The sequence below is a fragment of the Canis lupus genome, chromosome 3, assembly GCF_011100685.1.
Source record: "Canis lupus familiaris isolate Mischka breed German Shepherd chromosome 3, alternate assembly UU_Cfam_GSD_1.0, whole genome shotgun sequence".
Taxonomy (NCBI): domain Eukaryota; kingdom Metazoa; phylum Chordata; class Mammalia; order Carnivora; family Canidae; genus Canis; species Canis lupus.
In genome coordinates, this window is record NC_049224.1 from 28,858,785 (window position 1) to 28,877,630 (window position 18,846).

The following is an 18,846-nucleotide window of genomic DNA, read 5'->3' on the forward strand; positions in this document are numbered from 1 at the left end:
TCTCTCTCTCTCTCATGAATAAATAAAATCTTTAAAAAAAATTTTTTTTTACCTTTTAAGAAGGGAGAGATAGGTAGTTGGGGGGAGGGACAGAAGGAGAGAGAATCTTAAGCAGGCTCCATGCCCAGCACAGAGCCTGATACAGGGCTCGATCCCACAACTCTGGCAGCATGACCTGAGCCGAAATCAAAAGTCAGATGCATAGAATGGTGAAATGTCAGGGTGCCTGGGTGGCTCAGTTGGTTAAACATCTGACTCTTGTCATATGAACACAAACTTGAATCGAACTTTTCTGAGCAGCATTTGTTTATATTTCTGGTGGTTCCATTTTTCCATATAACCCTGGTTGCATAAGTACCCTTGTGTACACCTACATTATTTTTATCCCAGCAGTTATAAAGTTAACTTTGACATGAATGGTTGCAAAATGCTTAAGAATCCAGATCCAGGGACGCAATATATATAACCTTTTTAAAAATCTTTTTATTGTGCTTGTTTCATAGAAAGATAGCTCTAGAAAAAAATGTAACTTTTTAAAAGATTTATTTAGAGAGAGAGAGAACAGTAGAGTATGGTGGGGAGAGGCAGAGGGAGAGAGTCCCAAGCCAACCCCACTCAGAGCATGGAGCCTGGTGCATTTCTTGATCTCATGACCTGGAGATCATGACCTGAACTGAAACCAAGAGTTGGCCACTCACCCAACTATGCCATCCACACACCCCAAAAATTATAACATTTTTGAGAATTTGTCTACGATTATTGCTCTTTTATTACTACCCACTCTTTCTCTAACCAAGGTTTTCATTATCCTAGACTTGTTCTGCCCTACTCAAACCCTCTCCTATTTCTCTTATTCCTTCCTTTACCCGCATTGAAGTTTGTTTTGTTGTTCATCACCCAAGTGTCTGTGACTAGTACTACTTATAATAATCCTCTTTTGCTTCTATAGAACTCATAAAATGTTTGTATATGCATATTTTATCAGAAAGACTGATATATACTAACTAAAGAGTAAGAGTCTCAGAAAATAAGCAGTGCATTACATTGGAGCCTTTGGAAGGTAGTTCATCTTTTTTTTTTTTTTTTTTTTCATTGGTTCTCAGTACCTATCAGTTAACCAAATGCATCAAAACCAACCCATTGGGATCATTGAAAATATGTAAGGAATATTTAGGTGAAGGGATTTTTTTTAAAGATTTTATTTATTTATTCATGGGAGACACAGAGAGGCAGAGACCTCAGCAGAGGATGAAGCAGGCTCTCCACAGGGAGCCTGATGCGGGACCCAATCCCAGGACCCCAGGATCACGACCTAAGCCAAAGCCAGATGCTCCACCACAAGCCACCCAGGTGCCCCTAGGTGAAGGGATTTTAAAAAAACCAATCCTCTAAATGATTCTGACAAATAACTATCCAGATTTGAGAGCCACTCAAATGTATTAGTATCTCTACTAGTTGAGACTTAAATCTAATGAAATATACTACTATAGAATTTTTGATGCAGATCTGAAAGCAGATCACAGAGCAGCCATTGAAAGGTATATGCAGGGGATCCCTGGGTGGCTCAGCTGTTTGGCATCTGCCTTCGGCCCGGGGCGTGGTCCTGGGGTCCTAAGATCGAGTCTCACATCGGGCTCCCTGCATGGAGCCTGCTTCTCCCTCTGCATATGTCTCTGCCTCTCTCTGTGTGTCTCCCATAAATAAATGGATAAAATCTTAAAAAAAAAAAAAAAGGTATATGCAAACAAATGTATGCCATAGATGCCACGTATAGGTTTTACGACCCAAGAATTCAGAACAGTAGCTTTTTTTTTTTTTTTTCAGAACAGTAGTTTTTAACTAGACATCAAAATAACCTTTATTTGTTGTCCATTGCTGCTGTAATACATTACTAGAAACTGGGTAGTTGATAACATTGAAAATTTATTATTCTTTTAAAATTCAGGAGGTCAGAAATCCTAACTGGGTCTCATTGAGCTAAACTTAAGGTGTCAACATGGCCATGTTCCTTCTGGAAGGTCTCAGAGAAAAATCCTTTTTTTGCTTTTTCCAGCTTTTAGAGGCTGCCTGCATCCCTTGGCTCATGGCCCTTTCCATTTCCAAAAACTGACTGAGTTGTTCTCACACTGCATCACTCTAACCCTCCTGCCTCCTTAACTTGTACTCATAGGAACTGTGTAATAACATTGGCCTAATTGAATAAGATCTCCCCATCTCAAAATCAGCTGATTAGCACCTTAATTCCCCCTTACCATGCAGTGTTACATATTCATAGGTTCTGTGGGTTAGGACTTGGAATATCTTTGGGCCCATTAATCTGTATACCACCTCACTTATAGAACCTGTATGAAGAGAAAGATGACTCAGATACCTCACCTGTCAAATTGCAGAGGGGAGGAAGAGTAGGGGCCATGGCATTTATGGAAGTCACTCTGATGCAGAGCCAGAGCCTAGCCCCACACATAAACATGTAACTCTTTGATCTTCATGCTGATTGTACCATGGTGATCATACACTTCTTCCTAGAATTCAAATGGAGCCCTGATGTGGAGATTATGGCCAGCTGTCTAACCAAGCAGTTCTTATTTGTGGCAAGCAGTTTTACTTAACTCTAATCAGAACCGGTCAAATTAAGAGAAATTTGAGGGGTGCCTGGGTCACTCAGTCAGATTTGGCATCTGACTCTTGGTTTCTGCTCAGATCATGATCGCAGCATCTGGGGATTGAGCCCCAAGTTGGGCTCTGTGCTCAGCACAGTCTGCTTGTCTCTCTCCCTCTGCTTCTCCCCCCCACTGACGCTTGCTTTCTCTCAAATAAATAAAGTCTTTTTTAAAAAAGAGAAATTTGAACATTTCAGGTCAGTCATATTAAATTTTATATATTCCTGTCTTCCTATTGTTATTTTTTATGTTTCTTTAAGTCAGAATTTTTATTTCAAAATCTTACCAATTTTCATTTATTAGAATCAAAATTATAATAGTATTTCTCAGTGAAATACTTATTTATCCCAACAGATAATGGAAACGTCTCAAGTGACATGAAGTTTTATTCAGTTTCTTAAACATTTTAAAATATTTAACCGTTTACTATCAAATGTAATTATAGGCACAGGTAACTCACTTGCACTCTTAAGGCAACAGAAGTTGTGTGTATCTGTAACTGAGTCACCACATATAAGCCTTTTGGGAAAAAAGTTACTTATATTTTTATAAAATTACATAAAAACATGCAAAGAAATTATTATTGTCCAGGCTTAGCACTTTGTTACTTACATGGTGCATAAGAATAAAGTCAAATTATAATATGAAATGGATGAAGGTGATAATATGAAAATTAAATCATAGGAAATGTCAAAATGGAATGTGACTAATATCTTTATTGGCTGATGTAGGGTCAGAAAGAGTTGTGCAATAAACTGGGGCTTGAACTTAAGCAATGTGTGTTTGATATTTAACTAAACCATATGATTTATTATAGTAAATCACAAATAATGATTTATTGTGATTAAGTAAATTATAAAGAACTAACAAGTGAGTTCTGTGTGCAAGATGGGCAAAAAGTAAGTAGTACACTAAAATTTGGAATTGAAATACATGTGTTTGAAGAGATATGCTTTTTAAAGGCTTGTTTTCTTTTTCACAAAGTGTTTTAGGTCTAGGAATTCCTGTTCTTAAAATTAAATGACGGTTTTCTGAAAAAACTCAAGAAGAGATGGAAAATTGTTTCATATTCTGTGATTATACCCCTGGAGCTAGTTCTTTTTTATGTTAAAGATAATCAGACCTAACGTATCTCAAAGCTTACTGGCTATTTGACTTTGTACAAGCTTTAAAACCAAATGGTTACCTTAATTCTTCTGTCCCTTTGAGCTGAATGTAGAGAGGAACCGAAAGTGTCCACTGCTATCTCCTGCTGGAGTAAAGTTTAAAATGAGAGGAATAGTGGGCGGAAATAGTTTAATAAAGACAGAATAGGAGCTGAAGTTAGATTTTGTTGTAAGTTGAATGGAGAGTTAACTCCAGCAGCAGTGGAGGGATAGATGGTAGGACTACATTCATGCCACAGGAAATCTCAGAATGACTTAGCTATGACTTCTTTCCTCTTTTCATGATGTCTTCCTGAGTAAACTCAGAGAAAGCAAGCAAAAGGTAGTACAACTCAGTGATAAGGTGGGTGGGCAATATCCTGTGTAAAAATGGTACTATGTTCTTAAAGACTTGGATTTATTTCTGGGCAGCGACCTTTTTAAGAGCAATACATCGTTCTCCATCCAACAAATGCCTGCCGTGGCCAATAATATGTTGGCATGTCCATTTTCAGCTTGTAGTACAAAATAAATGAAAGCCAAGGACATTAGAATTGGGAGGGAAGAACTATTATTTAAAAGGCTTTTAAATGATGTCACTATATATTCTTTTAACAACATCCTCTAAAAGCCTTTGAAAAAATAGTCCCTTCCTCCTTCAGTTGTTAACAAAGACTGTACTAGGGACTGTTCTTTAAAAGGCTGTTAAATGGTGATACTATATTTTTTAACATCAACATCATTTAGAAACCTTTTAGAGAACAGTCCTCTTCACCCACAACTAACAGAGAGAAAAAAAGGACATGGGGGAAGGGATTACTTTTTTAAAGGCCTTTGGATGGTACTATCAATAAATACAGCAATACTGTTTTAAAAGCCCCTCTCCAATGGTGATTCAGCTTTTTGATATGTACTTTTAACCTGATGACCTTATGTTATCTGACCGATTGGTGTTATCAACGTGGACTGAAAACTCAATTTACTAGTGCCTTTTATTGAATGGTTTAAAAATCAATTTCTCATATAGAATCTCATTTTATCCTCACAAGAACTCAGTGAAACAGACAGGATATGTATAATTAGCCCCATTTTACAGAAGAGAAAAACAGAAGCTAAGTGAGGTTGTGATTTAGCTAAGGTCTCACCACTAATATATGGCTGAGTTGGAACTCTAACCCAGGTCTCTTGACATCTGGTCTAGTGTCGCATCCAGCTGCTTCAGATCACCTTAATCACTTTTTGTTTTTTAGTGGTATTTTGCATTTTTCTTTTCAACATGTTTAAATTCTAAGAATTAATTCCTTATAACTAGAATAAGAGTAGGATTCAATAATTTCAGTGCTGAAGATAGCTTTATAGATACTAGAGGTTTTATTAATACTGTAACACTTATGAAATTTTTAAAATGTAAAATATGGAGCACCTGAGTGTCTCCGTTGGTTAAGCAGCTGCCTTCGGCTCAGGTAATGATCCCGGGGTCCTGGGTGGAGCCCCCTGCTCAGCGAGGAACCTGCTTCTCCCTTTGCCCCTCATCCTACTCGTGTGCATGCACACTTTGTCTCTCTGTTTAAAAAAATAGTAAAGAATAAAAATGTCAAATATGTCACAGCACAGTAGTCTTCCTCTGATGTTATGGCATTCAGACTTTTCTTGAGATTCTTTTGTATTTTAATGTGATGAAATTATCACTTGGAATCCACTTTTACATGCCTAGTTTATTAAAGAAGTGATATTTTCAACAATTCTAATCTCATTGATTTGCTTTCAAAAGTTCTTTTGACTAAGGATACTGATTCACAATTAACATCATATTTAAAATAAATTCCTCAATTATTATTAATCTTTGAAAAGAAAGAATAAATACTGGTTCTTCCCATTTCCTGTAGTTCTCTGAAGGAGAGAAAAAAATCTCCCCACTGGTTTACAGACTGATCTTTATTTTCTTTTATCATAAGGAGTATTTTGTATTTATTACAAAAAGAATTGTAGCTTATTGCTTCACAGAAATGATATTTTAAAATACTAAGTTCTAATATGCCACTATTTTTTCATTTGTGCTAATAAACACTGTCTTTAATAGTTGAACACTTTCGTCTATAAAACACTTCAATAATGCAGTTATCTCACTATATCCTTTTATTTTTTATTTATTTATTTATTTTAAAGATTTTATTTATTTATTCATGACAGACACATAGAGAGGGAGAGAGAGAGGCAGAGACACAGGCAGAGGGAGAAGCAGGCACCATGCAGGGAGCCTGACGTGGGACTCGATCCCGGGTCTCCAGGATCAGGCCCTGGGCTGAAGGCGGCGCTAAACCGCTGAGTCACCCGGGCTGCCCTCACTATATCCTTTTAAAATCCAATGGATTAGATGTTACCCCTTATTTTACAAATTCAAGCTCAGAGAAGTTAAACAGTTTTCTTCTCATCAAATAACTTGAATGTTTTCTAACTTAAAATCTAGTGTTTACTTTCTTAACGCTACCAATTATAACTCTACCTGATAATAAAGAAGTCATAACCTTCTTTGCTTCTGAAGAAAAATGGTTCATGTGTCAAAAATATGTATAAGGTGGGCAGCCCGGGTGGCTCAGCTGTGTAGCACCAGCTTCAGCCCAGGACATGATCCTGGAGACCCAGGATCAAGTCCCCCGTCAGGCTCCCTGCATGGAGCCTGCTTCTCTCTCTGCCCGTGTCTCTGCTTCTCTCTCTCTCTGTGTGTCTCTCATGAATAAATAAATAAAATCTTTAAAAAACAATATGTATAACCTGAGAATACTACTTGAACCCATGCCAGAATACAGTCACGTACACCCCAGTCCCAGGACTTGATTCAGAAAATTTCATAGTCAAGTGACTTTAATGAAGGGAAGGCTAAGTCAATAGTGGGCTTTGCTACTATAGACATGGACTCCAAAGACTCTTAGGTTTCTGTGTGATAAATCAAGTTGTTCTTACCATCCCTACCTCCTCACTGAAGGATTTAAGATATTTATGCACAGAACAGAAAAAATATGTGTGTATGGGTGTGTTCCTCCAGGCTCAAAGGGCCTGTTTACCCATCTTCACCCTATGTCAGGAATTCCTCAGCAACTTATGGTATGTCTGACTGGCATCTACAGTATAAAAGGTGCTTTTCCTCTCTCTCAGATTCAAAGAAGGCATCCCTAGAGGGTCTTGTTATTTAAAATTAGTAGTAATAGAGGTGCCTGGGTGGTACAGTAGATTGAGTGCTCTTCTCTTGATTTCAGCTCAGGTCCTGATCTCAGGGTTGTAGGATGGAGTCCTTCCTATATTGGACTCTGTGCTCAGCACAGGAGTCTGCTTGTGACTCTCTTTCCCCCTCTGTCCCTTTCCTGTGTTTTCTCTCTCTCTCTCTCTCTCAAAAATAAATCTTTTAAAAAGTTTTTTAAATAATAACATTGAAAGTAGCCCTAATAACACTGCTCTTTCAATTTGTATATCAACTAAGACATCCTTTTTTTCTTCCTCTAGGACTCCACCTAGATAAGATTTATATCCCTCTGTCCCCTAACTTAAAATTCATTTAAGTAGAAACAGCATAGCCAGTATTTAGATACAGTGGTCCCAACTGTAAAATATGTAGAACACCTACCAATTTCTCTCATGTCCTTTTACAAAGTACTGTTATATAGCCTAGTTTTTCTCTGGGAATCACCTTTTGAATCTTGCTGTCCTATTGGAAATATTCTCAGCGTGACCTCACTCATAATAACTCTGTAATTCTGTCTTTGACAAAATCATTTATTACCAGCAAGATTGTTTGTGTGAACCAACTGTTGCTTCAAGGTCATTCCCTTGTCATCATATTCCTTCCTCCTAAAAGGCCCATCCCTTGTTAACTATGCCATCTTCCCTTCCTTGTCCTTCTCCCCTTAGTATCCCTTAATCACTACCCACATTCATTGAAAATCTTGGCATCTTAGACATCATTTCTCCAGCCCACCATCATCTGGGAGATTTCCATGTATACATTAACAACCTGTGCATCTGTAACTTCACAGCCTCTTCATCTGTTCGGTTCTGATAACTTTCACCTGTACTGGTTTTTAGCCACATGCTCTTATTTCAACTCTAAAATCTTATCTTTCTTACTTGGGCCTTTTTTATTCCTGAAACCCTACAGTCCTCCAGATTTAGTTTATGTTCAGCCTAGGTTTGCAGCAACCTGAGAGATAGATTAGTAGTTTCCCCTTTTCACACATGTAAAAATGGAGACTCCTAGAACGTAATTTTTTTAGTTTCCAAGAGTTAGGACCTATGTTGTACAGCCAGAGTTTCACCTTGAGTCTTTCTAGTTTCAAAGCTTAGCACTTTCTAACAGAGTTCACTGAGCACGTAAGGGAGGTACACTTCAAGAAATTTTTTTCCCCTAAGATTTATTTATTTATTTTAGAGAGATAGAGTATGTGTGTGAGTAGGGGAAGGTGGGGAGGGGCAGAGGGGTGGAGAGAGAATATCAACCAGTCTCCCTGCTAAGCACGGAGCCCAATGTGGGGCTCATTCTTACCACCCTGAGACTATAACCTGGGCCAAAATCAAGTCAGATGCCAAATCAAGTCAGTGACTGAGTCACCCAGGCACCCCAGAAAATGATTTTTACAGGAGTGCGTGATACAAATTGGAGTATAAAGGAATCTAAGGACAAGGAGACTAAGTTGAGTGCGCAAGCAGAAGTAAGAAGGGAGCTAAAGATTAGGAAGCACACCAAATTCTTAATTATGGTTAAATCTGAGAGGGATTTTACTTATTTATTCACACAGTTTGAAATTATTTTTGATAAATAAACATTTAAAAAAATGCTTTAAGTGGGAATGATGACCTGAACTAAGCTGGTGGTGGACTGACAGGAAAAAAGAAAATAAATTTAAGAGACATCAAACATGTCAACTAATTGTTGGAAGAAGGTATCAAAAATAATGCAGGGTTCTGACCTTGGTTATAATGGAAAAGGGCACAAATATTTTCTTAGCAATAGAATTACTAAGATCAAATGATTGTCACATCTATTAAATAACACATAATTGTTTTGTACTTAGGTAAAATATTCTGGTTCTAATGAAATTCATTGTGATCAATTATTGGAACCATTTTTGCTAAACTCTTTGAAACCTAGTTTGTTTTGTTTTTGTTAGCATTCTTAAACCAAAAGTCAGAAAGGAAATAAAAAAAGGAGCAAAACATATCTAGGAATAGAATAACTTATCTTTATCTATGGTTCTAGAACTATTTTTCCATGAAAGTGGTAAATAAAAGATCATGTGCATCTGGATTTCAAATTTATAAAAAGTATTAAATGTATTGACTGTGAAACTTAGAGGTTAACTATAGATTTACTTGTAGATTTGAAGGGGACATAGAAGAGGATATTATTATAATCTCCCCCTCATCTCAATACCCATATAAACAATACATCCCATAATAGGAGGGGGATTGTCAGCAAACTTTTTTGTAATGGGCCAGGCAGTAAATATTTTCAGCTTTGCAAGCCACAGCCACTCAACTCTACCACTGTAGTACAAAGCAGGCATAGACAATATATAAATGAAGGGATATGGCTGTATCTCAATGACAATGGACTGGATTTACAAAGGAACAGGTTGTATTTGCTGATGCCTGCTTAACACCATGCTTGAAGTAAGGTACTCGTTAGATGTTTGTTGATAATGTATTCTGATATATGTAATATATACAAACATATATTTGTATTACTATAAGTGTAATATATATCTCAATATATAAGATATATATTATTACCAAAATAATAAATTTTAAGTCTCATGTTTTTCACAATATATATTGATTAGTAAAATAAAATATGAGAAATTAACATGATTACTTTCTAGAACATGCAAATTTACATGTGTAAGGAGGAGGTTATCTTTAGGATTATAAACCATTTATTTAAAGTAGTATCTGATGGAAAATGGACATATATTTCTTTGAGTTTATGCTTACAGTTAGAGCTAAGAGTTAAGAAAATTAGCTTCCCCCACTTTTTAAATCTTATACTGGGTATGAGTGTCAATACTATGGGTTAAAGGTAAAATAGAACTGCTTTCTACAGTTTACTGAGTAAAGAAGACAATACTGTAGCTTTCTGCATTGCAACTCTTTATCACTTGAGCCATATATGGGTTAAGATACTAATTTTAAACATGAAACTGTATCTCTGTTGTGCCTATTTTCTGGTCATTTTTATAAATCTTATATCTAAATAGATACTCCTATAAAATAAGCCAGATAAAATGAGATACAAAGAGAGCATTTTATGTACTGCAGATCTTCATATTTTTGAAGTCCAAAAACAGAATAGATTGATAATACTTGAAATGATTAAGTGACTAAATGTGAGTTAAAGCATAAAAAGCTGGAAAACATTGTTTTTATAAAGCTTTACATCGAAGTGTTATCTTTGAAATAGTAATGCAAATGTTGAACAAGGTTTATTCTTAGGCACTTACTTGATATTCCATGTTTTATTTTTCAATTCTCATTTAAATTTTATAATTCAATCATTTTGAACGGCTATGTTCAAAAGAAGTTTTACAACTTTAATCTTAATAATCTCAAAAAAAGCAGACATGCTATGTCATAAAATAACTATTAGTGACTAGTTTGTATCCTATAAATCTAACTTGAGTTGATAATATGGTCCATTACCAGCTAACTGCACAGAGTATTTTTCATTTTACACTCTTCAGTTACTTTTTAGTGAAGTGTTAAAAAATATGAAGCTTTTCTCCTCTCTAAAATTGCACGCTGTCTGTCTGTTATTAGGGAGATAACAGCTCTTATAAATGTTTCAGTAAGCACTAAGTAGACAGTTATGTGCACTCTCATTCCACGCTTATTTGCTTACTGTAATAAACTGATAAAATATGTGTGGTTTGTCTCTGTGTATCTACAGGCATCATGAGTCACATAGATTTCCTTTAGAAATAATGTTGTGTCTGCAGAATTGATTGGTTATTTTCATAAACCATCTAAAAGTACACAAACGACTTTTATTATTTAAACATATGCTGTGTAAAGATTTGTAGAGGATTATCTCATTGTAACTTGATGCTTTTTGTTCTGTTAACTCTGGAAGGAGGCTTTTTATTTTAGAGTTATTACAGTTACTGAACTAATTACCTTCTCAAGAATCATAGTGAGGATAAACCATATCATTTGCTTATAATGCAGCTAGCTTTTTAATTCCTTGAACATTATAGTTAAATAATTAAATCAAAGCTACTGTTTTCAAATATTGTCTTCTATAATAATCCTGTTATATAAGTTTTTTACAAGTTTTAATATTTAATGGGAAGTAATGCTTTTATCCAAAACAGATATTGTGAGACTGATTGTGTCATATAAGTCCGTCTAATTAGTAAGTTGTTCTTTGTGTGTGCCTTTAAGAAGTATGGTATCTTTCTATTTATTTACAGTTACATGTACACATAATAGAAAATTTCTAGTCAAGTCATATCCTTAAACTAACAAATATTAATATTGATAATCTCCATTTAACCACCAGACTGTGATAAGACTGTAGTATTTGTAGGAACAGTGTTATAATCGAGCACCCAGTATCAAATATAGTTATGACCACCACTAGAAATATGTTATATGCAAATCTCTAATCATTTAAAATAGTAAGATTATGCTTTGAATTCTGAAAATGGGTAAAATTATACTTTACACATTGAACAGAAAGTGGGGAGTAAATTAATAAACCTAACAAGTGAATTATGTATATAGGGTTAGAGAAGATATTAAGTGGCTATAGAAGAAGAAGAAGAAAAAGGGGAATCAGATGGAAGAAATGCAGATGGGTTAAACCTCATTGAAAAGGTTACATCTGGGACGCCTCAGTGGCTCAGCGGTTGAGCGTCTGCCTTTACCTCAGGGCGTGATCCCAGAGTTCCAGGATTGAGTCCCACATCGGGTTTCCTGCATGGAATCTGCTTCTCCTTCTGCCTGTGTCTCTGCCTCTCTCTTTCTGGACCTTAACTGATTCATCCTGGCTCTTGTACTCAGTCTGTGTGCAGTAGGGTACAAAAGTAGAAGCAAGGAGGCCACTTAGAAGGCTTTTGGAATAATCCAGATGTGAGATGGTGGTGAATCAGATACGGATGGTTACAGAAGAGGTACTGAGAAGGGGTCAGATTTTACCTAGTTCCCTCATTAGTGTTAAGCATGGTATATATCTTTGTCTTTTTACCTTTTTTTTTAAGATTTTATTTATTTATTCATGAGAGACACAGAAAGAGAGAGTTAAGTTAAGGTTACATCATGTCACCCCTCTGTTCAAAATACTCTAAGGGCTCCCAATTTCACTGAGCATAAAAGCCAAAAAACCTTATAAAAGCCTGTAAGACCCCATTTGGCCTGGCCCCCTGTTGTTTCTTGGACCTCATTTCCTATTACTGTTGGACCCATGACTCACTCCACTCTAGTTACCCTGATTTCCTTGCTATTCTTTCCATACACCAGTAATGGTTCCACCACAGGCCCCTGACAATGGTTCCCTGGAATGCACTTCCTCCACATATTCATACTGACTCAGTTCTGATTCATCTTTGCTCAGATGTAACCTCTTATTTTTTAAAAGATTTTATTTATTCATGAGAGACACAGAGAGAGGGAAAGAGGTAGAGACACAGGCAGAGGGAGAAGCAGGCTCCACATAGCCAATTTGAACTAGCTTAAGCCAAAAAAAAAAAGGTACTAGAAGGAGTGCCAGAGCATTTCACCAAAAAACAAACTTTAGATAGAAATGTGTTAGATTCTAGAAGGATAAAAACCAAAGATATCAGCAGGATCTGTGTCTCATCTGTGCTGTGCTTTGAAATTTGCTTAATGTCTTGCAGAATAGTATGGCAACAAATGTAACCACAAACATTAAAGTTTTAAATCTAATAATTTTAGCCACTTGAGAGAAGCTTGACTTATCAGGTCCCAAACCCAAAGATCATGGGAGAGGGACTCATTGGGCCAGGTCCCTATTCCTGAACCAGGTAACTGTGTGACCAGGTCATGAGGTGGCATAAGAACAAGCAAGCGCCATCAAGAACTGAATGTGGCAAGGTTCCTGGAAGATAGTAGGGTGTGTTAAGCACATTCCCATACCTAACCCTACAGGGTAAAACACTGAGGAGAACGCTCACTCAAAAGACCAGCACTTAGTAGTGAACCAGATAAAAGCAACCCTGAAACCTTTAATTACTCTTATTTTTCAATGTCATAGAACTTATGGACATCTCATTGTCAGTTATTAGAACACATCATGATATTTAAGACACTCACAGAAACAATCAGGTCATAGCATGGACTTTCATAAAGCAAAGTCAAAAGAAAAAAGTTTCTACTATGTAAAGTACTATTTTCATTAGCAAAGCCACTAGCTCGTATGCTGCTACTATGCACATTCCAAAAAGTCACCCTTAAATATAAGCTGGAGTTTTAGTTTGTGTCCCCCCCTTAGGCGGTTGTTACTATGCATCTGTTTATGGTAGTCCTACTAAAAGTTACTTTAACTATTTGGAATAAGTGGATCTGGAAAGTGTTGAATGACAAAAAAAAAAAAAAAAGTATGAAGAACTGTGAAGGATATGAGATGTTACCCTATTTGCAAGCAAACAAGTTGGCCCAAGGTAATTTCATGGATACTGGTAAAAAGACATGAGACTACTGTGTCAAAGACAAAGGGCAGTTTATTACAGCAATAGCAATAACCAGGGTAACATCATTTGCGCCGCTTCTCAAAGCCCCAGTTCCCACAGGGTGACATGATGAAGGCCAGGTGATGTCTGCACATGCAGTGTGTTGCTTTACAGGAAACAGACCTTTACAGGAGAAGATCCCAATCTTTTATAAAGAGCTGTTAGCAAATCTGTCTCAGCTTTGCCCTGGAGGGAGGCATTTTCCTGTTTCCAAAGGCTGTTTTCTATACAAACATCCTTGAAAAGATTTTCAGGAGGCAAGTTGTTAATACCTTTGCTCAGAAGACTTCAAAAACATGGGAGACTGTGGAGAACTGTTTCCCAGCAACAAGGTAAGGGGAAGGAAGGAAGAAGTATGTAACATCTGTGCCCCTAGATGAGGAGTCAGCAAACTTTTCTTGTAAAGGGTCCAGATAGTAAATATGGTGAGCCCTGCAAGTACTCAGCTCTACCCCTGCAGAGCAAAAAGGCAAACATCAACAATATGTAAATGAATAAGTATGGCTGTGTTCCAGTAAAACTTTATAAAACAGCCAGCAGGTCATATTTGGCTTATGGGCTGTGGTTTGCCAACCCTTACCTAAGATGATCTATTTTGTTCAAACTTGTTAAAACTTTTTTCTTAAAAGTAAGCCCTCATTTTCACAACCCAAATCTGGGTCTTTCTGTAGTTTATTACCTTTTACCTCGTATTTTGTACATTTAGCAAGGTTATTGATTTTTATAAAAGGAAGTCAGAAAAGCCATTCATAGTGTTTAGCATCTTAGAATATAAACAGCACAGATCATACATGTTTCTGGAATATAGGTATTTGATATACAAAATATTGAACTAAAATCCTGCTTCCACATCAGGATTAATTGTATTGCATGTGAAAATTATTGAAGAATTTATAGAACTTAATGGTTTTATTGGAAAAAGTATCACCTATGTAATTCATCTAGTAGTGGAGGAAGTTAACTTAATATGATCTGTATGATCTTAGAAAACAGATTTTTAAAAATCAAACATTTTCAGTTAGCCTTTTTCTATAGTGTAAAAATATGTGTTATTACCACAAAGTGCTATTTATGAGGCTGTTTAATGAGAAGAGAATATAGACCTCCGTTTATTATCACAGATAACCTTTGAGGGTTGTCAGAGAAGACCTTTTTTAGATGCTGAATTTATTAGAGAATGATTCTTGAACTTGACTGAGTGTAGCCAGAATGATTGGAAAAAATTATATATTTTTTCCTTTGCACATCCATTAACATCATTTTAGCAATTACAATAAAGTACAGAATTTTGAGACTGGTTAGAAAAAAAATATTTGGACTGTGTGTCCCAGGATTACACTGAAAAGAATCAATAAATCAACCAAGACAAGGTGCTAGTCTTATGTGACTTAGGGTGTACCCTCCTTATAATTCTAATAAGCACCTTTTATGATATTGAAGTGCTGATTCCTAGCTGTTAATAAAGCAAACCCCTGCTTCTGTACTGCTTTTCTTCTCCTACTCTATACTTGCCTCTCTTTAACATTCAACTTTATTTCCTCATATTATATGTTGCCCAAACTTTGGTGAGTTTTCATAGAAGAAAACCTGTTTGCAAAAAAAAGAAAAAAGAAAACCTGTTTGCATCAACATATATTTAATGATTTAATAACAACATGTCTCTGGAACAATGAAGAATATAAAAGAAGAATTATTGTCTAATTAAAGGAGTAAACATAAGATACCGAAAAATATGATTATCCAATTGAAGGCTGTGTTTAAGGTTGATTATCATAGCCTGAGTGACATAGGAATTTAAGATTTTGCAGAGTATAAATTTATAAATATAATATGTGTATTATATACTTGAGCAGTCATACCACACATATGTATTCTGTATCTGCTTGTTTTTGTGATGTCCATTATATCTTTAAATGAATGTTCCCTGTCAAGGATTGCTGTCTTGCATTATGCTACTAAACTCTCAAAAATTTGCAAAGGAAATAGAACTTAGTGTAAGCATTGAAACAGATGAATTTGGGATCCCTGGGTGGCGCAGTGGTTTAGCGCCTGCCTTTGGCCCAGGGCACGATCCTGGAGACCCGGGATCGAGTCCTACATGAGGCTCCCGGTGCATGGAGCCTGCTTCTCCCTCTGCCTGTGTCTCTGCCTCTCTCTCTCTCTCTCTCTCTCTGTGACTATCATAAATAAATTTAAAAAAATTTTTTTTAAAAAGATGAATTTTTAAAATAATTTTTATACATGGAAAAGAACCTAAGCTTAGAAGTGGAAGTGCTTTGAAAACTTAAAATGCTAGACTGCTATTGTCCTCAAAAGGCCAAAGTAGAATGCATAGGCCAGTTGCCCCATTACTTTAGATAGCCAGAATTTAAAATGTACTCAATTATTGCATTTATAAAACACAATAATTATTTAGTGTGTTTATTATTATTTATTTATAAAATAAACTCTTGTGCATTTTTAAGACGATTCTTTTAAATTGCTCACTCTTGCAAGTTGAGCATTTAAAGAAGGAATACTACATTTTAATGATGCTTAGAGGCACTGCTTATCGTTTCGTATATTTGATATTTAACTCCTGGATTTTTGTTAATGAATTTTTTTAAAAAAGATTTTATTTTGTTTATTCATGAAAGACACAGAGAAAGGCAGAGACATAGGTGTAGAGGAAGAAGCAGGCAGAGGGAGAAAGCAAGGAGCCCAATGCGGGATTCAATCCTGAGACTCCAGGACCACACCCTTGAGCCGGAGGCAGATGCTCAACTGCTGAGGCACCCAGGTGTCCCTATTGATGAATTTTAAATAACATTATTAAGTTTTCATGTCATCAGGTATCATTGGCATGATGAACATGTCGAATAGGTTAAAATGTACTCACATTTATAATAGAAATCTAGTTTGGGGGAGAGCACACTTACTATGAAAAAATCTTGATTAGACCTATTTAATTAAAAATTGATTTTTTTTTTAAAGCTTGCCATGTCAGGTCAAGCCACATGCAGTACTTTGAGTTCAAATGGGAAGATAGCTATCATATGATTTTAGAAAGGACTGTTTCATTTATTATATTGCCTCTGAATCCACTCAAGATTGAGGGAAGAATTTAACTAAAAGAGACTAAAATTCATCAGGAGGATATAAATAGATAATTAGCCAACAAAATACCGATGGGGCAGTGGGAGATGGAGTGATAAAAGATACTTTGTTTTGCCAAATAACTGAATCATATTGTAGGGCTATAAGAAATAAAACAATGTAATGGTTTAACAATCAAGGTCCAAAAATGTCTCCAAGTACATAAATCAGAATGTTTGCATTTACAGGTCACATAGGAAAAGCTAATCATTAAATCATGTTCAGACAATTGGTTAAGGACTTGGAGAAAAAAATTAAGTATAGAGGTCAATATATCTAAGTAAGTTCTACACAAATCAAAAATTACAACCATGAAGCTCTAGAAGAAAATGTAAGTGAATAGTTATCTGAGCTCAAAGTAGGGAAGATCTTTTTAATCATTAAAGCAAAGGAAGAAACCACCTTAAAGTAGGTGATTGTCTTCATTTTATGATGAAAGAAATTCAAGGTGAAAAAAGTTCAAGGAGTTGAGATTGGAATTGAAGACACAAAGATGTTCATTATTGGTAGGTGATACTAATAGTTCAGTAACCTGAGTTGAGAAAATCAACTGACAAATTACTAAGACTAATAAGAAAATTAGCAAGATGCCCAGATATGTGTACCTGGGAAAAAAACTAACCAAAAAGTTTATAAACTCTAAAAAAATTGAATATACAGCAGCTTATTCTTATTAGGCACATATTGTCAAAATATTTTAATACATGTTGCAGAGTACAGAAAAATTTTAATGCTGTTTTGAAGGCATTTTCTTTACTTTTTGTATAATTTCTGTCTTAATATTTATGGATATGATATTTGTTATTGTGCTTTATATTATACTCTAGGGAAAATAAGAGTAGAATATCATTAATTTATATTTTCTAAGAGAATAACCATATTCACAAATTCATCTTTGTTTGTTTTTCCAATGTGCAACAGGTCAATACTCCTGTCTTTGTACCAGTGAAAACTCATGTGCTGCTTCATCGAATGAGTGGAAGAGGACTAGCTGCCCATTATTTCTTTCCAAGACAGCCTTGTATTTTTGGTGATAAGATGGTCTCCATACAAATAACATTGAATAATACTACTGATCGAAAGATAGAGAATATCCACATAGAGGGGAAAAAACTTCCTATGGGCATGCAAATGCATGTTTTTAATCCAATAGGTAAATATTAATTCTCATTTACAACTCTATATTTTGGGGATCCCAAAATATAGCTCGGCGGTTTTGTGCCTGCCTTTGGCCCAGGGCGCGATCCTGGAGACCCGGGATCGAGTCCCACGTCGGGCTCCCAGTGCATGGAGCCTGCTTCTCCCTCTGCCTGTGTCTCTGCCTCTCTCTCTCTCTCTCTCTCTCTCTCTCTCTCTGTGACTATCATAAAATAAATAAATAAATAAATAAATAAATAAATAAATAAATAAATAAATAAATAAATAAATAAATAAAAGTAAAGTAGAGGAATGCCTGGATGGCTCAGCAGTTTAGCACCTGCCTTCGGCCCAGGGTGTGATCCTGGGATCCCGGGATCAAGTCCCACATTAGGCTCCCTGCATGGAGCCTGCTCCTCTGCTTGTGTCTCTGCCGCCCACCCCCTTTCTCTCTCACGAATAAATAAATAAATAAGATCTTTAAAAAAATAAAAAAATAAAAGTAGAATACACATTATGTTGTTGACTATATTTGTCATTATAGTCAGCTTATATTTGTTTTTCCTTCTTAAACTGAATTTATCATACAGAATGAGTACACTTTGTTCTCAGTGAGTCACATACCAGCAATGGTAAAATGTACCAGTGGAGATAAAAGGATATGTCTGAAGAAACAAAATTGCCTCTCATTTTACTGTCATCACCTTTCCCTCTGCTTCTCTTCCTGGCAAACTTCATTCCCTGCCTGATTTTAGTCTGCCGTTTGAATCCTAACTCCCCTTCACTGTTTCCTTTCACATTCCACAAACTGAAGAGTGAAGAGAACAAAGGCTGAGAGGGTGGATGCTTTTCTGTTTGTCTTCCTTTCCAGGCATGCAATATAAATAACTCATAGTGTATTGCTAGTATTTATACACACAATATTTTATAATATTTTTAATCTTTTGCTACCATTTAGAAATCAAGATGTTTTTACATTGAAAAAACAAACCCAGAAATCTCACTTTTTTTGGAATAAAGTACAAGGTATAACAG

General features: G+C 35.9%; 1 protein-coding gene across 1 annotated transcript in view; it reads left to right on the forward strand.

The window, feature by feature from the left end:
- The window catches only part of AP3B1 (adaptor related protein complex 3 subunit beta 1), a 266,465-nt gene that overhangs the window by 210,901 nt on the left and 36,718 nt on the right, over nt 1–18,846 (forward strand). The window contains 1 exon segment of the mRNA NM_001002974.2: nt 17,596–17,827. Within this exon segment, the coding sequence (NP_001002974.1) occupies nt 17,596–17,827 (232 nt within the window).